At 44.3% G+C, this 24,345-nt stretch overlaps 1 protein-coding gene across 1 annotated transcript in view; it reads right to left on the minus strand.

Moving 5' to 3' along the window:
* LOC142465071 (clustered mitochondria protein homolog) overlaps nucleotides 1-24,345 on the minus strand; it is a 49,663-nt gene that overhangs the window by 2,584 nt on the left and 22,734 nt on the right. Inside the window, exons 11-25 of the mRNA XM_075568968.1 lie at nucleotides 21,406-21,500; nucleotides 19,942-20,052; nucleotides 18,615-18,715; nucleotides 17,071-17,223; nucleotides 16,249-16,311; nucleotides 14,765-15,009; nucleotides 14,201-14,285; nucleotides 13,437-13,590; nucleotides 10,835-10,974; nucleotides 9,839-9,919; nucleotides 7,840-7,965; nucleotides 6,774-6,895; nucleotides 4,783-4,876; nucleotides 3,134-3,268; nucleotides 358-431 (exon numbers count right to left, since the gene is read on the minus strand). Of these exons, the coding sequence (XP_075425083.1) occupies nucleotides 358-431; nucleotides 3,134-3,268; nucleotides 4,783-4,876; nucleotides 6,774-6,895; nucleotides 7,840-7,965; nucleotides 9,839-9,919; nucleotides 10,835-10,974; nucleotides 13,437-13,590; nucleotides 14,201-14,285; nucleotides 14,765-15,009; nucleotides 16,249-16,311; nucleotides 17,071-17,223; nucleotides 18,615-18,715; nucleotides 19,942-20,052; nucleotides 21,406-21,500 (1,779 nt within the window). The remainder of the gene's footprint in view (nucleotides 1-357; nucleotides 432-3,133; nucleotides 3,269-4,782; nucleotides 4,877-6,773; nucleotides 6,896-7,839; nucleotides 7,966-9,838; nucleotides 9,920-10,834; nucleotides 10,975-13,436; nucleotides 13,591-14,200; nucleotides 14,286-14,764; nucleotides 15,010-16,248; nucleotides 16,312-17,070; nucleotides 17,224-18,614; nucleotides 18,716-19,941; nucleotides 20,053-21,405; nucleotides 21,501-24,345) is intronic.

Consider the following 24,345-nt stretch of genomic DNA (forward strand, 5'->3'; position numbering starts at 1 on the left):
GGGAGCAGGGGTGGTCTCCGGAGCCAATTCGCATTCTCTAGCTCGGGTAGCCAACTCCAGTCCTCCAGAGCCACCAACAGGCCAGGTGTTGGGGATATCCCTGCTTCAGCACAGGTGGCTCAGTCAATGCTGAACCAGGGATATCCTTAAAACCCGACCTGTTGGTGGCCTGGATTAATTATCTCGGGAACCCGGGTGTCCCCAGAGCTGAAATAAACGCAGTTCAGCTTTGGACACCCCCTGCTTCCCCATCTATATGTAAAGGGGAGGGCAAGACAGACCGCACCATTAACTCAACGCTATCCACAGTATCAGCTTCATCCTGGTATGGCTACAGTAATCATTTCTCCCGCTTACCTTACGCTGATCAGAATAATGCCATTGATAAGGTTTAGCTGTTGCAGCAGTGTTTCGATTCCGGGAGGCACAATCTGAGAGAAGAGACAGAGGTATGTCAGGGGAGTGAATGCTCTCTAACAGGCCAACACTGACTCCGATAACGACACTGAGTTGGAAGCAGGGGAACCTGGTTCAATTCCCGGGTCAGCTCCTTGTGACCGTGGACACTTCATCTCCTTCGGCCTCAAGCACCAAAAACATAGATTGTAAGCTCTACGGGGCAGTGCGGCGTCTGTAAAAATCCTACGCACAATGCCGCTTACCGCGCGCTACATAGTAATTGTGAAGCGCTTTGAGTCCCATTGGGAGGAGAGTGCTACATGAAATAAAGGTTATTATTATTATTATTATTATTATTATTATTATTAAGGAGAACAAAGAGCTGCAAAACTATTCTGGATGAGCGGTGTCATGCACAGGGTAGTTCTGTAGAGTTTTCAAAGGGGCAATCCAGCCCAGGCCGAAAGTGAATCAAGGACAGTGGCGTTTTGTAATAGGTTAAACGTGGTCGATAGATACATTTTGTAAAGAAATCAAGAGATCGGAAGTATTTTTACATACATTTGTTTTTTTAAATGGAATATTTCCACAATAAATCCTTTGGAGGGGTTTTACCAGCTTTATCTAACGTCTCAAAGCTCCAGGGATATTGTTAGCGCTGCTGTATCTGTTGCTTGCAAAGTCATTACAATCCCATCATTAGTCAAAGGGATAAGCAACTGGTGAATCTACTGTCCCGACAACAAAGTGATTTTTTATTTTTATATATATATATTTCTTTTTATATATATATATTTCTATTTTCATTTTTTTCAGAACATACAAATAAGTAAAGTAGGTTCCTTTGGGTGGGTAGCCATGTTGGTCCTTTCTTACATGTTGCCACCAAAGAGGGAGAGGGAGTGGGTGCTATTCCCTGGTGGCATTCTTTAAACAGATAACCAGACATTAAAATAAGGAAGAAGTATCCAATCACAATGCTTGGTGTATTATTTGACTGTGCTGTAATGTTAAGAATCCTTCTGCTGCCCCTGAGTGCAATGTCATTTCATTATGTGACGATAGTAATCTTTGGAATTGTACCCCCTTCCCCTGTTTTATGTACCCGTCTCTCCCCCCGGTTTGTTTGTTTTCTCTCCCCCCTCTCCCCTCTTCCCCTTCCCTTGAAAAATGTCAATAAAAATTCGAGTTTAAACAAAACAAAAACATTGTTCTAGTGGGTTTATATTTTAGAAAGATTTTTTCAGATACCCTGCCCCGTCACACCCCACGGCCCCGTCACACCCCACTGCCCCGTCACACCCCACGGCCCCCGTCACACCCCACGGCTCCCTCACGCCTTCTTACTGACTAGGCTGCTTTTACATTTCAATAGAGAACAGCTTTTTGTGTTTCCAGGGTTAGTTTTCACACCAGGCCACCTGTTCCTACCTCATCTTATTTCCCACTTCCTCTCAACACCCGTTGTAACCAGATAGCCCTCTTACACACACTGTGTATAATATTGTGTTTCTGTATTTCTGCCATACCCGATGAAGGACCCCGAGGTTGGAACAGGGCCGTCTTATCAACATTATAGGCCCCCTGGGCAAAGGAGGCCACTTTGCCCTGCCAACTCTCCGCTACAAGTCGTCATTTTTCTCCTTCTGCCGAGTTAGCGGGAGATTTGAATGTTGAGGCGGGTGATCGGAAAATGAGTGTTAAATTCTGGTCTGTGCATAGATCAGCATGGGGCCCCTCTGCTCGTGGGGCCCCTCTGCTCGTGGGGCCCCCGGGCAACTGCCCAGCGTGCCCATGCGTTAAGACGGCACTGGGTTGGAAAGCCGTCCATATCCTTCCATATCACCGCGTCAAATGAGGCAGCGGACATCATGAACGGGACGTCAGCGCGGCGTCTCGTTGCCATGGCAACGTGACAGTGAAGAAACGTCATTCGAAGCTGCGATTCTGAAGAAGGCGGGGGCGGGCGCCACATGTAAGTACCGAAGGACGGTGTCGGATCTTCAAATCTACCCCTGATTAGACGGTACCACCGACGCCCTCTCGCGCCTTTGTTACTACTGCACTTTGAGGGAGAATGAATCTTTATTAAGTGATCCACCAACAGGTCAGGTTTTAAGAATATTCCCTGCTTCCGCACAGGTGGCTCACCTCATTCCCCTTAATCCCCGACATGGGATATATACCCCGGACACTTATCTTATAATTTGCGGATAAATACGGCTTGCCATACTTTAATAAAATTGCCCCCCTTTAATCTATGTTAAAGCAGCAATCTTGCCCAGGAGCCTATGCCAGTTGAACTAATTTAATATCAGTATCTTGCCCCCTAAACAAGTCCTGTTTTTTTGCTTGTTTCTTTTAAGAAATCTTTTTCTAGTGTTAAAAAAAACATGAATCTCTAGTGTCCGAGGTATCCACGGTAACCTATACACTGCACTGGGCTATGGGGAGAGCTCCATTTTAACCTCCCCGGACACTTAATATGTCAAACACTTCTATTTCCTGATCGGAGCATCAGAAAACTCAATTAATGTGGCAAAGAAAATTAAGAGGGCGAACGCAGAAGCGACAGAAAATACAGTGATGTAGTAACGCAAGTTTGGATTAAGCGTAATTGCTGGAAAATACACTGGGAGTTATTAATCCTGATCTCTTGTAAGCTGCCCATACTCCCGCAGTGATCCAAAACAACCAACCCGTTGTAAGTAAAAATCAAAATGGCCGTTACTACCTGCACATGAGGTATGCCGGCACTTGAACCGTTTTTGTAGATCTCGTTCATGGTTCTCTGAAGGTTGACCGCTTGCTGTGTGACATGCTTCAGGAACAAGGAGCTCTCTCTTGTACGTGCGTGGGAATCGCCCAGCTGGAATAGACGAAGAAACGAAAGGTCCAGCACGTTAAACGCTCTCCTTCTGTTTGGATGTGAATCTTCTTGTCAATAAGCTTTGCGGGCAGGTTAGAAGCTCTTGGACCACCTAGTCTGCCCATTTTCCTACCTGCTGCAAAAAACCCCACACCCTGTTACTATATTTAGGATTTAGTCTATGCTCTATCCCAAGCATCTCTTATTTCCCTTACTGCACTAGCCCCTACCCCCTCTGTTGGGTAGCTATTCCACGAATCCACTACCCTCTCTGTGAAGAAGTACTTCTTCACATTTCCTGAGCCTGCCACCCTCCAGCCTCAGAGTATGACCTCTTTTTCTAGCTCTTCTCTTTCTCTGAAATATGCTTCCCTCCTGCACTTTGTTGAAACCCTTTATGCATACGGAAGTTTCTAGAATATCCCCCCCACTCCCTTCTCTCCTCCGTGCTGCGCCTATTAAGGTCCCTTCGTTTTTCCTGATAATACTTATGCTGTAGATCAGAGATTCCCAACTACCGGCCACTAAGTGCGGGTTTTAAGGAGACCACTGATTGAGCACAAGTGGTTCAGTCAAATGTTTTGGCCACCTGTGCTAAAGAGAGGGTCGCCTTAAACTGCACTTAGTGGTCCTCGAGGACTGGAGTTGGGGATTTCTGCTGTAGATCATGCACCTTTTTAGTAGCTTCCCTATTCAGTCTCCAATTTATTCACGTCCTTCTGGAGATATGGTCTCCAGGATTGAGCACAGTACTAAAGTATATGTGTATATGTGTATCTCTCTCTCGCTTTCTATACAGACACACACAATCTTGAAGTTGAGGAACACGTGTATGTATGTGTGTGTGTGTGTGCGTGCGTGTGTGTGTGTGTATAGATAGATACAGTAGATAGATACAGCAGATAGATACAGCAGATAGATACAGCAGATAGATACAGCAGATACAGTAGATACAGTAGATACAGTAGATACAGTAGATAGATAGATAGATAGATAGATAGATAGATAGATAGATAGATAGATAGATAGATAGATACAGTAGATAGATACAATAGATAGATAGATAGATAGATAGATAGATAGATAGATAGATAGATAGATAGATAGATAGATAGATAGATAGATAGATAGATAGATAGATAGATAGTGTGCAGCCATTTCCTAAATGCATATTATCTAAGTGTTAAATGTCCTACAGAGGGTGTCTGTGCTAGATAGAAAATATATACAATTAAAGAAAAGACCAGAATGGTCTAATTATCTGCACCAGACAAAATATATGCAAAAATAGAGCGTGTTTATTGACCCATAACACACAGGAGCCCAACACACAGGGTGCTATGGGTCAATAAACACCCTCTATTTTTGCATATACTTTGTCTGGTGCTGATAATTAGACCATTCTGGACAGACAGAGAGACACACACACACTCACACACACACACACACAGTTTACTCTACTCAAAGTGCATTAGAATTAACTAGTTAAGCTAAACACAAAGTGCCGTACTCACCAATGCTTTGTAAATAGTATAGGTTTCCTTTTCATGCTGCATAGCTGATCTGAACTCTGCTTTGCTTGTGTACACCAGGGTTATCAAATGATGGCTACGTGAGAGAAGAAGAGCCAACTGATCACCTAATGATCCGACATTACCCATTTTTTATGTGTGTTCTTTGAAAGAAGATATAACAAATTAACAAACTGGAGCTCAGAGGGGTGCAGGACCCACCAAGCATTGCAGAGACCTCTGGCAGTAACGGGGTTTAAAATCCTAATGATGAAAATGCCAATGGCATATAACATTTAGGGTTTTTTAATAATAATTATTTCTCCCACCAGAAAACTGCTGGATAACTTCATTATAAAATGCATGGTAGGGTTAGATAACGGCATTTGACCTTCACTGAGAAGGTCACAAATCTGACCAGCTGCATTAAGCAAAACACAGGTAACACAAAACCTTTGGGGTCGAAGTTCTAACATTGTTGTGTCAGCTGCTGGGAACATTCTTCCCCTTTACTCTGTTTCCGTAACCTTTTGAAATACTAAAATTCCTTCTTGGGCATCAAGTGAAGAGGCCGATTTATCTGCAGCAGAACTCACTGTTACATACTGTAGTTAATTGAAATAATTCTTAGCATTAGGGTTATCGTTTGTTTATAATGCCACCAACATATTCCAATTCTAAAGTATAGGGAAACCGCTTCAGACAACACAACAGAGACAAACAATCATCATCTGATGAAAGGTCCATATGGGACCTGAAACGTTGTCTTTTCACTGTTCTTGGCAGTCACATTAAATGGAGAACTTCATTATGAACCTGTGAGTAGACCTCTGCTTTGTATCTCCGTCTTAGAGGAGACCTGCACCTAGAAGAAATTGTTTGCCATCATATTCCACCGATTAGTACAATGGGGGTGTGAAAACAATACTAATACTGTAGTATTACATCAGTAGCATACACGGATACAGAAAGTAGGGTGGGCCAAGCTCTAAGGAAGGCATATGGATTCCATCTAAGCTGCTTATTCAAGATGCTGCAAAGTGTCATTCCAGTGCCAGAGAAGGGATGAGCTCCATTCATATGAATGGAACTACAGTTTTCCCTGGCACAGGGAAGGGGCTTCACGGCATATGAATTAATATCCTGAGGTGCCTACAACTGTTCCATGGCAAGGTCAACAAAACATATCCGGTGAAGACACAGCTTTGAATTCCATCTTGGTTCTAAAATAGGAATAATATAAGCAAATGGTTGAAATTGTGTTTCTTAGCTGCAAGAACAATTTTTTTTGTGGATACACAGAACAATTTTACAATGCGCGATTGTATGGTATGTAAACCTGTTTCATGTCACTGTGTGTTCAACAAGAGAGTGCAAAGGCAGGGCCTCCCTCTCTCACCCTCCCCTTATCTTTATTGCCTCTCTGATAAGGACAGGGTGGGCAAGAGGCAAACAAAACACTTGGACAAAGACTTCCCTGTTCAGAGGCTTCTAAAAAGGCAATTAGAATTAATTTCCAGAGAAATGAAAGCAGCTACGGATAGATTAGTTGAAGAATGCCAATTAGATGGTTGCATTCCTTCAAAAGGTTTTTTTGGGCTGGCTACATGGGATTGCGCCATTAGAAAGCTATCACAACCTATTGTACAATGCACCTACAATGACAAGAGTATAGAATGACTAAAAACAAGTCCCCCAAGATGTCCTATCAAGTGTTTTGCTTACAACCAGGCTTTGGTAAAGACCTTATTATATCGGTCTAATACTGCAAAGCAATGCTCTGCTGGCCCCCTCCGAACTAAAAACAATTTATGGATTCCTGTTCCTGCCATACTGGAATTCATGTCCATAATTGAATTACCCTTTCGACAGGAAAGACCAATTTTGTATCCTTGAGATATGATCTTCTGCACGTAATTACTGTTGCACAATACTAAAAAGCTGGTGGTAACATGTACGGGTACAACCTAGAAATGGAACATCCGATAGGTTACCTTAGTGCAACTTCCAGCGATTTGTTTCCGTGATACTTGATGTTGGTCGCCAAAGCTTTTTCAAGAAACCTCATGGACAAATCACATTCAAGGACAGCTTGGAGAACCACGCCAATGTTACTCTGTCGGGATGAGAAAATATTAGGGTAAGTCAACTATCTGCTGGTGTAACCACTTCAAGTTCAGTAGCATTGCTGAGGCTCTGGCATGAAGGGAAATTCATTGATCTGAGCCTTGTAGCAAACGAGAACTTTTCCTAACAACTGGTTGTCCCTCGCTCCATAGCCCAATATCTTTGTATGCCTGGTGTACCAGTTTCAGTCTGTCCTTGGGAAGCTGTAGAAAGCTCGTTCCTGAGTATGCCCAGCTCCCGGGACAGCTGCTCCACCTTCTTCTGCAACCTTCCCCTGCTTCTTTCCCCCACCACCACCTCCTCCCTCCACCAGCTGCCGGTAACCCAGCAGCCCTCCCTGTTGTGGCAGCTCCGGCTTTACGCCTGGCCGGTACTCCAGCAGCGCCCCCTTGCAGCCTCGTTTTTCCAAAGACATCGATTCCAAGACGCATCCTGATTTCACACATGTTAAAATGTGAAAAAAGGTGCGTCTTAGAATCGAGGAAATACGATATATATATATGGTGAAACATGCTGCTCCGTTCGGCAAAATAAATGGGAATTGTAACCTATTGGTAAAAATGTCATTGTTTGTTTTTAGGCATGTGAGGTTTCCTGTAAGTGGTCCCTTATTGCAATTTCTTCATGTTTCTTTCACAGATCTTGAGTACCCAGTTAGTAAATGTTCCGTATTACAACTACCATACCCAAAAGATTAACAATAATACAGAGCATATGGACCAGGAGTGGACAACTCCAGTCCTCAAGGGCCACCAACAGGCCAGGTATTAGGGATATCCCTGCTTCACAGGTGGCTCCGTCAATGACTCAGTCAACAACCTGTGCTGAAGCAGGGATATCCTTAAAACCAGACCTGTTGGTGGCTCTTGAGGACTGGAGTTGGGCACCCCTGACATAGACCGTCCTTGTGATGCACCAACAGGATTCACTTACATCTAAGGTAGCCATGGTGGGATGGTCTTCTCCTGCTATGAGCAGCATTAAGTAGCGAGCCCGATATAGCAGTTTTAAGGCGACTGGCAGCTGTGCACTGGCAAAACAGTACAGAGCAAGGAGGACCTAATGAAACAAACAACAAAATTCACTTGGTTGAGACATACCTAGGGAGTTCATCCTCCTGTAGACCAAGATTCAAAGTAATTTGTGACCCAGCAGAAACTGCGAGGCTGTTTCACTGCCAATTAAAAGGAGCAATCCAGGCCAGTGGAGTTTTTTTTCTCCAACAGAGGATTGAAGCAGGGGTCTCCGGGGCTGAACCCCATTAATTTCAGCTCTGGGGACCCCCTGCTTCCAGAGATACTTACCTTCGTAGTAGGTGCCGGTATCCCTCTGCTTTTTAAAGCTCCCGCATCACGTGGCCAATGGGAAGCTGCACCGATGACGTCACTACTTCCTATTGGCCCGCAGGGCGCGAGAGGTACCGGCGCCTACTACGGAGGTAAGTATCTCTGGAAGCAGGGGGTCCCCAGAGCTGAAATTAACGGGGTTCAGCTCCGGAGACCCCCAGCTTCAATCCTCTGTAAAAATAATAATTTTTAAAACAAAAACTTGTCGGGCTTGGATTGCCATCTCAATATGGCAAAGAAATACGTTGTTCTGCCATCATTTAAATTAAAGCTGCAATCCCATGTACTCGCCTGTCGTGTTATATTATGTCGTGTATTACTACTGCGAAGTGCTATATACATATATGGCTATACATACATTTCTCAGGGCCTCTGAATGGGATGTGTTTTCTTTCCCCTTATTCCACCTCCCCCCCCCTGTCCTTATCAGGGAGCCAGCAAAGATAAGGGGAGGTAGGGAGGGGGGACTCTGGCTGTTTAAGCTCTTGCTGATCACACAGGGTCATCTCACACAAGGGATCAGCCAGAGGCAATCCCACCCTCCCCAAGTCTCACTTTATAAAATGATCCCGCAAACAGGTCCCTGGAATTAGTTAACTTCGGTCCTAGGAGGGATTACCCCTGCGTACTCAACAGTATTATGTGCCTGACTGATGCCTCTGGGAGTTTGATTCTCTGTGGTGTGTGAGACCTTCCCAGAACCATGGAGATATGTAACCACACAAGGGATTTATTTACGAAGGCCTGAGAGCTGATTCGCTTGTAATAACGGCGGTGAAATGAATAACATGATGGCTCCTAAGTGAAGGAGGCCCATCCTATATGAGAAATATTGTATATTGGTACAGGACCATTTACCTCTGCAACTCCATCCTAATGTGCGAAGAATACATTGCAAAGTATCGCGTAGTAATTCTTGCATTGCGCATGCGCGATGACATTTAAAGGTGAGTCCCACGAAAATGGTCGCATATCTTCTGAATGAATGGGAAGTTGTCAATCAAGTGTTTTCTTTACCCTTGGCCCACTCTCTTCTTATTAGGAAGCCAGGAAGAGAAGAGTAGGGGGATAGATTGGGGGGGGGGGAGGAAGGGTGGGCTTGCCTGTGCAAAATCTTTTTGAACACAGTGGCAGGCAAACGGCAGCATCCCATATTTATATAACTTTAAAATAAAGCATCCCCCAGATGTGGCCCCTTAAACATGTCACTGTCATTAGGACACTTTGCTGCTAGGAGGGACTAACCCCTTAAACATGTCACTGGTATTAGGACACTTTGCTGCTAGGAGGGACTGACTCCTTAAACATGTCCCTGGCATTAGGACACTTTGCTGCTAGGAGGGAGTAACCCCTGAAACATGTCCCTGGCATTAGTACACTTTGCTCCTAAGAAGGACTGCCCTTTTAACATTACAGTCTCTGGAAGCTTAATAAGCCTTTAAGACTCTCTGCTTCCCCAGAATTAGGCCATTCCCAATGAAATCTCTTCAAACCAACTCCTGGGCATGACCTACGGCCATCATTATAATGGACCATGTGTACCATCTGACTGATGTAGGGTTTAGCCAGTGACCTGTGATACATACATAATCCTGAATGGCGTTTGGATGGTCACATCCCAGTGTCCTCTCGGTCATTATCACAGCTTTCTGTTGATTATCCAGCGCCTGTAGATACGTAGATATGTAGATACGTACGAATTCGGTAATATTACAAATCTATTCACTTTAACGACATATAACAAATGCGGATGTTTACAGAAAACAGGAGTTATTAGGTAGAGAAGGGTGAGTAGCCGTGCTGATCCTTTCTTCCATGTATTAACAAAGAAGGGAGTAGGTGGTATGATACCTGCTATTGGACCAACAAATAGTTGATCTGCTACACGCTTTTTAACCTCTCTGGGTTTATCATCGGGAAACCCACCCAGAGGGGTCAAAAACTTGTAACATATCAACCACTTGGTCCTACTCCCTCTCTTGTTACTCCAGGGGTTATTAATTAATTGTGACACAAAACTACACTACTACTTAAAGAGACAGGCTATATAATAGGTTAACCTTTACAGTGCCGGCACTTTTGTGACACGTGGCCAGTCCACGAGTGATCACATGACTTCGCCCAGGCCCTGGATGCCGGACACGGAAGTGGAGGTGACTTCACTTCTGTTTGGACTGGGCCGGTTGCTCTGTAACTGGTACCACTTAAGGGCACTGGAAAGGTCATTTATACAGCCTATCAGAGTCATTGGCTTGCTTAGAAAGATGCAATTACCTGTGCAAGTAGTCTGTTTGACTAACAATGGCATTGTAATTACTCTGCAAACAAAAATAACAATTTGCTTGTGGCTTGGAGTACTGTTGGACTACTCACCTCCCTTCAAGTACTGAACGTCTCATCAGTGAAAGACATTAGATAAAGACTGTGACCTCCCCCCACCCTCCAAGCATTTGTCCACCATGGACATTTTAACAGTAAAAAACCACATACTATTCCTGTGTCGATCAGACCCAGTTAATGTACACAAGCCACGGCTATAAGTTAACTTTTGGCCCAGGACGTCCTGCCGCGATGTCTCTCACCTCCGCTATGTCCCCCAAAACGAACTTGACCCTGGCGAGCAGACGCAAACACGCAGCAATCTCAGGATGTACAGCGCCGTAAGCACTGTTAAATTGGACCAATGCCTCGGTTAACAGAACGACCCCTTGATTTAGGTTACCTGCGGGATAAAAAGGGAGAGTCGTCTCATTCGCTCTGCAAGATTAGTATTCTATAGTATGGGAAAATAGCAGAGAATTCCTAATATAGGGAAGTAAATTAACTCGGGTATTTAAACAGACGCCCCCCTGTGACCAGATGACGTTCCCTGTGAATATGAAATAATGCACATAATAACTTAAGTAAAAGCATACAGTAGCTCATCTCCTTGACCATTGTTTTCAACAGCGCTACTGTTTAAGCAGCAATACAGGTTTCATTTATTGTGTTTTTTTAATTTCATACATAAAGAGAAAGAATCCCTGTTGAACAAGCACTCTTTCCTCCACTAATAATGAATTAAGTTTATTGTGATAACAAGGAAACAAACAAGAAATCAAACCTAATTGATGCTGATGTGCTAGATGCCCATTCATATACACAATGAGTGAAAATGTCATATTCATAACATGTTATAGATTTATGTACACAGTTAGTGAATAAATCTATAGATGTCAAAAATATACATGGATCTTAGGACCCTAGATCCCTTAGATCCCTAGTATACATAAGCATGAGTATACTAGAGCCCAAAGGGGGCTATCTTCACTCATTGTGTATTCCCTCATTCCATTAGCACCCGACAGGATCATTATCTGTTTACCATTATATCAGGCAATGCGGTATCCATTTGTTTATATAATATTTTTTCATTTCATTACAGAATTAAATCAGGGGGTCATCTGAGCTGAATTGCGTTCATTTCAGCTCCGGGGACCCCCTGCTTCCCGAGATACTTACCTCCATAGGTGGTGCCGGTATCCATGAACCAGGGAATTTTGTGCCTAACGAAATGGCGGCGTTTAAATGTCCCGCATCAGAAGGGCCAATAGGAAGCTGTGACATCATCCCTTGCGTCTTCCTATTGGCTCGAGTGACCGGGACATTTGTACTCCAGAGATACCGGTAACCCCTACGGGGATAAGCATCTCCGGAAGCAGGGGGTCCCCAGAGCTGAAATGAATGGGGCTCAGCTCCGGAAACCCCCTGCTTCAATCCTGTAATAATAAAAATAAATACAAATAAAACCTGTATTACTGCTTTAAATAATGCAGCAGCGTTAGTGGAGAAATGACGTCTGCTACATTTGTAATATGGGAATCCTGGTAGTCGGAGACGGGAAGCTATTCAGAGCCCTTAAGACCAGAACCTCACTGGATTTCTGCTTCAGTTTTAATTCACCCTTGTAACTTGCACGAACATTGTGTTTCACAGACGCTATTAACACCTAATAGTTTACAGTACACTAACCCTATAAACCCTTTAGATGACAAAAGACCTTCCAGGATTGCTACCATGTGCTCGCCTGGTGTCGTGACCGAACTCCAGCGATGTGATGGTGACGCCCAAGAAAATGAGCATCAATCGCATGGCGCGGCCTTCATGATGCTCAGCAAGCATTGTAGGGTAATCTAAGGGTTAATACCGCAATGGACCAAAGTGAACTACAGAAGTAGCGTGAGATTCTTCCTCCAGATAACATAGTCCAGTAGAACTCAGAATATCACAGAACGAACGTAGAATTCAATGTCCATTTCGGTGCAGAAATTACGATATATTAGAAACGTGCAAAACTGTCCAGAACGCATTTGCTACATTTTATGCGTTTTCCCACCAAAATTCAGTTCCCTGCAAAATGTTTTCCCAAGCCCCCGAGGGCTTATGTTGACAAGTGAGTGAACTTTCAGCCAAATCATCGCCAGATAGTGAGCGAAAAGTGGTGTGTGGGCTCTATTTCTAATGGCTGTAGATAATCGTATGGCCCACTTGTAGAATGTCAGCATCTTCCCATGGGGTGTCACTTTTATGGCTACCTTTTTGGTTCACTAGTGCTGGTCAATCTAAGGTGCTCTTCTGTCACCCGTTTAGCAATGCAGTAGAGGCAGTCCTCGGTTATCCAACAGAATCCGTTCTGGAAGTAGCGTTGGATAGTGAAACCGTTGTAAAGTGAGTCCCAGGTTAACCAGTGGCGGTCAGCGTTGGATAACACATTCAGGCGTCGGATAACGCATTCCAGCTTCGAAAAATGCCCCAAAGTGACGCATTGTAAAGCATGCCATTCGTTGTAAAGTGAAACGTTGGATAGCAAGGACAACCTGTACTTTAAGACAGACAACCACACCGCAGGGTTCAGGCCACTTCAACAGCCTGGCTACTTCATGGGTTTTCAGCCCGTTTTTTCTACTGGAAGATCGCATTGTGTTTCGGTGGAGCGCTGAATGCAATCTGGCCTCTTCCATTTGCGTCCTCAGTAACGCTGCGATCGCTATGTGCCGGAGGGGCTATGGCACTCTGGTGCCAAGGACCCCTCGGACACACAAAGGGTTAAAAAGGGATCGCAACCTGCAATGAATCTACACTTCTCCGGAATACGGCTACGAGAACAGTCAACCACACATATGATGTTATCTACCGTGCTCCTACCTTGCTGGATGCTGATCTGCGCGGTGTTAAGCAGTTGATTGGCCTCTTTAGCCTTAACGTTAATGTGTTTCACCACTGGAAACATGTTAAGAATATCCTCCTCGGTCAGAGCTGGCTTGTGCCGACTTTCAAAGTTGTATTCGTGCAAAAGGACCTGAAGAAGACCAAGTGGGTCATGTCGCCGGTTTTAGGAGTTAGAAGTAATACATAGGACTCTGATTTTATCAAGGATAAAGTGCAACATGCACGAAACATGTAGGAGGGCTGTTACACCTCCGTTTTTAATGGACCAATAAAGCTATTTTTGATATAATATTTTGACCCACTCTCCTGGCTGTGCGCTACATTCCCAATCGTGCTGATCTTCATTCCACTATTAGCAGCACGCTTTACCAAAGGCACTGGATAGAGGCACTTTAGATATGTGAGTATATTTGCAATCGATCAACTCATGTGGTTCAATAGTGGTTCTGGGACTATCCCAATGAGGTATTGAAGAGTGGGATTGTACCCCCTTACTCTTTCCCATCAGGGTTACATTTGTCTCTTTAAGGACTCCACACCACCTGGGAGTTGTTTTCTGACTCACCATTCATTATTATTAGCCCCATATCCTGTGCCTTTGATTATTATGAAAATATTTGACATGGATTCGGCGCTTGAGCGCCTATACCACTAAACCTTTCATCTGGACCATGAATGTAACAGGTAAGACTAATTTCACTGCATACAGTGTTCAGATTGGGTTGTGAGATCATCATTACCTGTATTCCTGTCGTCATACAAAACTCCCGCAGAAGGGACACTTTCTGCAGGTTAAACTTCTCAATGAGCTGCTCCATGGAATCACTAAAACACAGTGCATGGAAAGAGAAGAGGGTGGGGAGGGAGAGGGGAGGGGGGGGGAGAGAGGGGAGAAAGAGAGGGCAGAGAGAGAGAGAGGGGGCGAGACAGAGAGAGAGGGGAGAGAAAGGGTGAGAAGGGAGGGAAAGAGAGGGAGGAAGAGAGGGGTGAGGTAGATGGGAGGGAGAGGCAAGAGAGGGTGGGAGGGAGAGGAGAGAGCGGGGAGGGAGAGCGGGGAGGGAGAGGAGAGAGCGGGGAGGGAGAGGAGAGAGCGGGGAGGGAGAGAGTGGGAGATGGAGGGGAGAGAGAGGGAGAAGAAGGGAGAGGCAAGTATCTCAGTACACCGGTCACTAACATTTTATGTATCTCATAGTGTTTACGTCCATCCTATCACTTTCAACTCCACTTCAAAGTCTTCTTGGTCTACCATTCTGACCAGACCCCAGTTTTCTCCGGGGCCACCAAGTGACTGTGAAGAATCTTACCACGGGAGTGTGAAATCAAAGCTGTCTCTGGCCGTTTGGTGAATCTGTTTCCACAGGTCGGCGGGGGTCATACTGGCCCAGGCTGTGCTGTCTCCATTCTCCAGTGGCCTGGCCTTCCTCTTGCCCTTCTTTCTGCGAGAGAGCAGCTCATCCGGAGGCAGATGAGCCACTGGGTTGGGGTACGAACTCAGGAAGCAGTTAAGAAAGTGGCTGACCGCGGATGACAAGGCCGACATCTCTGCTCCCTGACATCACAAGGGACAACAAGGAGAAGATGTTACCGTGGTGGGAATGAACTTGAGAAGATGGCTCATCTTCCAACCTCTATATGCCAGAACCCATGCTCACTACCTTCAAGCTACACGCTGACATTCATATACACACATTCTATTATACCATACATACTTATATGTCATATGATACTATTTAGTGTATGTCTGTGTCTCACTCAAGCGTTTAATAAGCTAAGAAACCAGGCCTTCACATTGGGGCAGATTCATGAACTTCCATTCCCGATCTAGTCTTGACTCCCATTCAAGTCAACATGAGTTAACACCAAAATCAGGTGCACTAACCAGTATCAGCTCTTGATGAATTTTCCCCAATGTCCCCTAATCAATATACTGGGGGAAAAAATATGTATGTTGTCTAGTCGTTACCTTTGTATCAAAATTGTATTACCAGTAACTAATGCTGTGCATTTTGTTCTTATAATGTACTTAAAATTAGGTACATTTCAGGGTACATGTACCCATAACCAAGTCACAGGAGACAGTGTTTGCCTCATTTGACCTTGTAAGGATAGGTGGAAAAATAAAAATGCAGCGCCACTCCAAAATATAGCAAGTAACAAAATATATGTATTACTCACATAATAAATATTCAACGTTTCAACCCTTCAGGATCTTCCTCAGGATTTTTTTATGTGATTAATAAATGTATTTTATTGACTATATTTTGGAGTGCTGCTTCATTTTTTACATTTTCTTATCTGCTCATTTAGGGATCTGACCCGTCCTTTAGCCGTACTAACACCCACTCAGGATTTTGTATCCCTTGAACCCCACTCTCACTTATCTTCTCACGTGACCTTGGGCATGCCAGTTTCTCTCTCATATTAACAGGGATTCACAGAGATAGATTCACAAGCCTCTGATTCCCCATTAACTATCATTCATGTCAAGGGCAGAGCCTTACCTCGTACAGGAGGTTAGGGAATCTACCCCAAAGTTTCTGCATTATTCTACTATTATACAGTTAAAATCTGTTTTATTTTAAACACACTGATATAACTTGTTTGGATGCTATTCTTTCAAAAATAGATCCCATGTTCTACACAAGTTGTGAAAAAAAAGTAGCAGTGACTTGCCCTAGCACTTTAACCACTGAACAGAGGCACGCTGTATGCTACATAGACAGGCAATGTTCGGATTAGTGTCCCATGCAAGTCTATCTGTACAGGTATTTTCCATATAATGCCTTACCTGAAGATAACTGCGCAGAATTAGCTTGGTTGAGCGCGTGACAATTTCCATGATGACGATTCTCTGCGGATGAGAATACAATTGGTAAATACGGTCTCTCTGGTAACCCTGAAGCTTCCTGGTGTCATACCCTTTTTATTGAAAGGCTGTGATCCTTAGTCACCATGGTGTAAAGCTTATTCTCCATTTCTCCATGCTAGGGAAGCTTGGAGCTCAAATAATCTGAACATCCTCAACATGGACAAGTGGCTTCACAGCATGTTGAGTAGAGACCTAGGTGTCCCACCACTGATTTTCTTGACTTGCTAGTTTAGAAATGGAAAAGAAACAGGATATACAGCCGAACCCCGTTATAACACGGTGCTCGGGGTCCACATAACGAGACCGTGTTATAACCGGGATTGCGAAATGGCAGCTGCGCGAGGACTCACCCGGCATCTACAGCTCTCTCCCTGCTTCATCAGGCTCTGTCCACATGCGCGACGAACATCTCCAATTTTAGCATACCATGCAAGAATCGGATCCATGACCCTTTATACACTAGTAGCATGAAACTTAACTTCTACTGCACAGTACTGTGATTCAGTACTGTGCAGTAGAAGTTAAGTATGATAATAGAGTCAATGCCATCACACCAATCCTATGGTGTATCAGGTAAAGAATCGCTACTAGTGTATGAAGGGTCATGGGTTCGAATCCTGCATGGTATACTAAAATTATATATATAATCATCTTCAGCCCTTGTTATATCACAGCTGGATGAAAGCCACACGTCACCCTACATGGATTGCCGCTTTAAGTACAAAACAGTGCTGTCCTTACATAGAGATGATCCAACGATTGACGTTCCTCAGACTGCTCAATCATCTCGGAGATAGCTCCTAGGTATCGGATATTGATCCCGTGAGTGTGCAGGGCCTCAGTCAGTGTTTTCCCATCCAAGGGAACAATGATATGATCCAAACACCTTTTCATCTGACCGCCACAAGAAAAAAAAAATGATGTTAGCGAACAGGGGATACGTATTATAATCCTTCACAGCAAGAGAACTAACACTGCAAAGGGTGTTTGCTCAAGCGGTTTCTTTATAGGTTTATTCTGCAGTGTCATTGAGCGTGGCCAAAAACAAGAGTTAATTTCTTCACAAATGACCTTTAGTAATCATTGTGATACCTTCCAGAAATGTTCAATATTTCTTTATTATAAAAGGACATGGTGGTGATGTTCTAAAAACTGCCCTGATCACTAAAGTTGGAAGCGCTGCAGCATTTTTATTTTAATCACTTCGCCATACCAAAACGTGTTACCTGGCCGTGGGGTCTTACTTTATTAGAGTTACCCCTTCACTACGCTGCAGAACATGTTTATAGAGCGATCCCCAGAGAGTCTCCGATTTACATTTCTTCGCATCAACGCTTATTAAACATCGGGGTAAAATCGGGTGGACTGTGATTTACAAAGAGTAAATAAAGAGTGAAGCAGAAAGATGTACGTTTCCCGGGGAGAGCGGCTTTCTACCAGAAATCAATTCATCTGTAAAATGAGGCGAGTAGTCAGTTGGTAAATCGAATTTTAAAAAAAGTAGTAGGAGTGAAAATAAAAAGTAAGTTTACGTCATCTCTCCTAGTGCCAACACACTTTGAACATTGGTTAAAAGATCATGAGAGCCCACGCTTCCAATTTCAGCAGTACTGTATATACCAGGGCATGTGTGGGTCTTTGTGTATCCGTGTACATGTCTAAGACTAAGTCCATAGTGACTTTAGCCGTGCGGAGGCGCGCTGAGGGAAAGCACCCGCTTTCCCTGGCCTTAGTTCACGCGCCGTCCGTGGGCGTGTCCGGGGGGCGGGCCAGTGATGTCACAGAGCTGGTTCGCACTCATTGGGCGAACCGCTCACGTGCCCGGCCCTGCGCTCCCGTGAGCGCCGAAACTAAAATTGACTTGTCAGCTACGTTTCCGCACGCCTGCGGAAGCGTGCACGAGCCCCTGCTAAAGCTGCTCTCATGCGGCTGCAGGGGCTCACTGCTGAGCGTGAGTGGGGCTCAGCATGTGTCAGCGCCTAAGCGCTGACCATGCCCGCGCCCAAGTGTTTATCATTGTTACATCAGTGGGGTTTGAATCCGTGCTAACAAAAGATTTGCCCCAGGGCTCACAGGTGTATATTATGACACAGTGTCCTGCTGTAGATGACATTTAGATTGTAAGCTCTTCGGGACAGGGACACCCTTTCCTATTGTTACTCATGTCTGAAGCGCGTATTCCCATGATGTGATATTATTATGTCACGTGTGTTACTGCTGTGAAGCGCCATGTACATGGATGGCGCAATACAAATAAAGATATGCATGCATACATAGGAACTTACAAAATGAGGGATTTGTACGGTCACGAGGAACGTGGCGGCTTCTCTCAGCAAGCGCTTCTGCAATTGGTTGGCCTCTTTTTCTGACTCGGGAAATCTTATGACTACACAAAGGGGAGAAAAATAATAGGTTATTTCCAATCTCTACAAATAATATTGGGCTTTATGCCACGACGACTTCCATTTGAAACAACGTCAAGGATCTAACAGGAAAAGTGTCTCTTATCTGACGTCAATTCATAGGGGTCTACATTTGGTCAGAAGCCATTTCATGGGGTTAATATTGGATATCCATATAAATAAAAACATCACTGTCTTTGAAGTAGGCGGAAGCAGTTTCAATGTCAAAGACTTGTCCTTTTGACCTTCAGTGTGCCATTATCCCCTTGTGCCTCAGGTATCAGGTATACAGGAATTAGCCTGTATGGTCTGAAGGGCAGAAACTTGTGCCCACACAACATACTGTATATACCTTTATCCACGCACGCATATCCAAGAAGGACCTATGGCACCGAGGTGGTTTCATCTTTGACTTTGTCCCATATTAAAATGTTTCTTTACACCTCTCCCTTTAATTTTTAACTCCTCTACGGTATTCACCTCCACCCTCACCCACTACGAGAGGCCGTTTCAAGCTTCCTCAAGCCTTCCAGGGAAGAACTATTTTAAAGTAACTCCGTCATATTATCCCATGCGCATTGCTTAGTGATTTATCTCACAGTAAGCGGTCCTTGTCACAGGTGGGAGCCATCACTGTTCCATGTATAATTATAGCTGTAGCTCAGAGCCCAATGTCACTGCTTTTGAAGAGGGGTCCTTGGGCAAGTCACTTGAAAGCAGCAAGGGTCTGAACCATGCTATTTTCAGCTCCATTGATTCCAGAGATACCGGTGGAGTTACTGGGTTTAAAATCGCCATCAGGGGAAACAAAATGGCTGCCAAATCGCAGACCAATATTATTGGTTGCGGCTACCTCTTGGACGGCCATTTTAATCTCCTATGAAAATCAGTAACACTTGTACCTTCACTGTTAAGTATCTCGGGAATCAGGGGGTCCCTAGATCTGCAAATAGTACTTTTCAACTCAGGATGACCCCACCGTACTAAAGAGGAGTCTGCTGCTTTAATCTCAGAAAAATTAGATTGTAAGCTCTATGGGGCAGGTAACTCATTGGCGGCTGCAAAATCTATGCACAGTGCTGCGTTCATTGTCAGCGCTGAAAGGAAACAAATATAATTACTTATGGCACCTCATGCTGGATAAAGGATTGATCCAAAAGGTTGTAACAAACCAGATGTCTTGTATGACCGCCATCCGAAAGGGGCTTACCCGATGAGCAAACATCTGGATTAAAACGGATATCAAAAATAAAGCCATTGACGGAGCCAATTTCATGACACACTTCTCGAATAACGTCCACTCCCTTCTCCTTTTGGTCTCCTGGGGAACAGACACATCGGTTGAAGTCAAGCTCTCCAAACACATCGCTGTTCAGTATGCCAGTGGTAACTGTCCAACACTTTATAAACTCCCAACATAAGAAACGATTGAAAGGCAATTCTGCAGAATTCTTATACCGCATTATAAAAGAAAAGGGAGGAACCATGGTAGACATCAGAAAATATTGATAAAAGATGACATAAATGAAGAAAGAAATAGCAAAAAAGATTCACTTGGAAGTTGATCTGGTTTATGCTCACTGCTTTTACATTTTTTAACGGCGAAGGGTTTTTGACACTTTTTTTTACCCGCCATTACTTTTTTTTAATGTCTGGTTATACCCACATACCAGCTTCCCGTTGCACAGCCAACATCCAACCTGACACTGAGACCCAAAATGTTGAAACAGCCGTCTGTGAGATGGGTTACTGGCTGTGCACTTCTTTAACCCAGGCCGTGCTGAAAAGCTGAGTAATATGGCTGGCATATGCTTATAGGGAAACAATTCCTTCAAAGCGCAGGTCTCCTCTAAGACAGAGATACCAAGCAGAGCTCTACTCACAAGTTCATAATGAATTTCTCCATTTAATGTGACAGCCAAGAGCAGTGGAATAACACAATGTCAGGTCCCATATGGAACTTTTATCTGATGAACGGTCCATATGGGACCTGAAATGTTAGTATTCCACAGTTCTTGGCTGTCACACTAAATGGAGAACTTCATTATGAATCTGTGAGTAGACCTCTACTTTGTATCTCCGTCTTAGAGGAGACCTGCACTGTGAAGACATTGTTTGTCTCTGTTGTGTTGGCTGCACAAGCAGGATTCTCCTCGGCTGAAACAGTTTCCCCGCACGTTGGAATTGTACTATAAGTTTATAGGGGTCCATGGCCGTTTCAAAAATTCTTGAATTTTTAGCAAAATATTTCCCCTAACGCCTGTCTAATATTCTCTACTCGTTAAATATTTTTCTAATTTGTTTTTCTTTTAGTATAACATTTTTGAATGTGCGACAATTATCCCGTTTTTCTATTTCTTTTTTTTGTTGCAAATTTTCGAATATTCTCCAATTTCGAAAAAAACAAAAATGGCATGGTTAAATTAATTTATTCATGTTTCAACGTAGGGAATTTGAATTATGACAAAAAATCTGCACGTCGCTAGAGGTCGGGGTGCGTTGGAGTCAACCGATACGATTGCAATTGAAACCCCTTTCCCGGGACAGTGGGACACCGAGCCATGGCGATCCAGTTAAGGCGTTCTCTATCAAAGCTTCCTCGGAAGGAAATTTCAACCTCTCTCTCTCGGTTGCTCCCGACTCTTTGCAAATACAAAAGGCGTCAAACACCCACCATCATTCGTGAGGTCATCAGTGGCGCCCCCGTCTTCCCGCGGCACTTTTTTGCTTTCAGTCCTGTCCATCACCAGGTTCATAAACTGGCTGTACCTGTGGAGATAAGACATCAGATTAGAGAGGGACGTGGGTCGCGGTCCAATATGCGTTCGCAAACCTGTACGTGTTTTTATCCAACGTCCGTTCCCCCTGCAAAACGTTTCGCCGACCATCACACGGCTAATAATGTCACCAAGTTAGTAAGGTTTCAGCGCGATGTTGCCAGACAGTGAGGGAAACGCGGCACGTGCTTCATTTATAGTCAGAGAATTAAGCCAATTTACAGTATTTTTCGGTACTTGTGGTGCATTCGTGCATCTCAGACAGATCTGCAACCTGTCTTTCCCCATTATCTCTTAGCAGAGTGCTTCCACTGCATCCAGGGATTCTGGGTAATGACATGCACCGAGAGCACCATGGGCCATTCTTTTGTTCTTATCCATTAGCCTATTAAATGAAATTGCAATTCACATTGACCGAACGCTTGGCAAATCGTATGCCAACTCTGGCACAGCCTCGGCTTTGTTTGCGACTCAGAAAGGGCCTCATGGGACCACATTTCTACATCACATAGAAGTCTGGCATGGAATCTTCTATCCAGCTGCCAGTCATCCAGTACAGATGGCCCTGCAATGCACTCTGGGGGTTTTAATGTTTTGCAAGTCAGCAGGTTTATCTACATCACTTTCCTATAGTAACACAAAACCAGAGAGAGTTCCATGGAATTAGCATATAGTGACACTTTATGTACCAATAGGCATACATAGGGACTTATTCTAGTAGCTCTGACGTTGTCAGTGCCAAACCGAGCGGTTTGACATGTACAGAACTAGTGGAATGAAATGTGAGAGAAAAGCCTATTCTCTATTGCAAATCGCTTCTTCTAAACCGCTTCTAAAAAAAGTGACAAACGGCACATTTTAACAGCCAAAAACTGCCGGTTCGTACTTACTTTGGATGCGGAATGACACACTTCGGAGCTACTAGTATAGGCTCCACTGTCTCCTCCACATCTCAATAAAGGTCTTGATTAGTGATGTACCAAGTCCTTAAAAACACCGGGTACCCGGGAAAAAATAAAAATTACCCAGCCGGGTATTTTAGGTTTCGGAAGTGGCGGAAGAGGACAGCTGCTGGCAGCTGAGGGAGAGGAGGACGATCGCAGGCGGTGGAGGGAGAGGAGGATGGCAGCAGGTGACGGTGAGAGAAGAGGACCATGTGAGCGGAACAGGAGCGGCACAGGAGGACATCTGGGGAGGAGCACGCCCCAGCGGTCCAACCCGGAAGTCTTCTGACTTCCCGTGTCTGCCGCTGCTACAGCGCAGCTCCTCCCCGGCTGTCCTCTTGTGCCCCTCCTGCTCCACTCACATGGTCCTCTTCTCCCACCACCACCCATTTTACTCTCCCTCCACCGCCCGCAGCCGTCCTCTGCAGGCGGCCGTCCTTCTCTCCCGTCACTGCCCGCTGCTGTCCTCTGCTGGCCGACATCCACCTTTTCTCCATCCGCCGCCAGTTGCTGTCCTCCTCTGCTGAAGTAGCCGTCACTGGGTTCCAGCGCCCTGGGCCGGGGCCGGGGAATTTCCGGGTAGGTAAAATATGGCCGGTTATGCAGGGTACCCGGTCTGACACTAGTCTTGGTATTTCATATATAAACTATATTTATGAGTGAAATAAAGGTCTCTGTTTACAAAAGAACTTGTTGTCTCCAGGACAAATACATCTATTGAATATCTATTTTACTCTTTGTTATTGATTAAAAACTGTCTGGATTCAAAGTGCTATACATACACATTTGAGAATACATTGGTAATGGGTTAGGAATCAAGCGAGTTTACTCCTAAAAAATAAACAAAGAACCTAAATGAATATGGCTGGTAATCCCCCTGATGTTAGTAGACCTTACATAAAGATTGAGAGGTCATTTGTTTCTCATAGGATCCTTTGTGGTTTTTATGGAAAACAGCTCTGTGCTGCCTAGTGGAAAAAGCGAAAATAAACAGCAGGACTTGCCATGTAAACACTCAGCTGCAGGCTGTGGGCCTTTTCAAATAAATATGAAAATCAAATTAAAAACGGCTAGTGAAAAAAAAAAAAATACAAATAAGAGTGATAATAATCTGCTTTAGAGAGTGGAAGTCACTTTCAAAATAGGTTATATTTATTTATAAAATATTTTACCAGGAAGTAATACATTGAGAGTTACCTCTCGTTTTCCAGTATGTCCTGGGCACAGAGTCAAGACAAATATTATCACTTTAATCCGGTGATGCATTTCCTTATAATAGGTGTATCGGGGTAATTCCTCCTATTACCTATTACCAGTGGTCGACAAATCACCAAAAAATCTACTCGCTGAACAAAAAAATCTACTCGCCACCTAGTACCACACGTGTGCTGCTTGGGCCAATAGGAGCTCGCCACGATGTTAAATCCACTCGCCCGGGGCGTGCAAATGTATAGGTTTGTCGAACACTGCCTATTACCATGACAAGCAATGATGTAGGAGTCACAAAAGCAGACAAAATGGATACAAAGTATCACGATACATTAATATGTGTTCATTACAGGAATTGGGACACTATTGCGATGGAACACTCTGACTTCAAAGGAGAGTCTCCGTGTGATCTAGTGCAGTGTAATGAATACCCCCTACTGCAGAAGTGGGCCAAATCCAGTCCTCGAGGGCCACCAACAGGTCAGGTTTTCAGGATACCCCTGCTTCAGCACAAGTGGCTCAATCAGTGGCTCAGTCAGAATGACCTGTGCTGAAGCAATGATATCCTGAAAACCTGAGCTGTATGGTTGGCCACTCCTGCTGTAGGGGGTATTCATTACACTGCAATACCACTCCTGCCCTACAGTAATGTATATCTTTTTTTTAGCATCAGTTCACTTGGGG

This window comes from Ascaphus truei, chromosome 13, assembly GCF_040206685.1.
Source record: "Ascaphus truei isolate aAscTru1 chromosome 13, aAscTru1.hap1, whole genome shotgun sequence".
Taxonomy (NCBI): domain Eukaryota; kingdom Metazoa; phylum Chordata; class Amphibia; order Anura; family Ascaphidae; genus Ascaphus; species Ascaphus truei.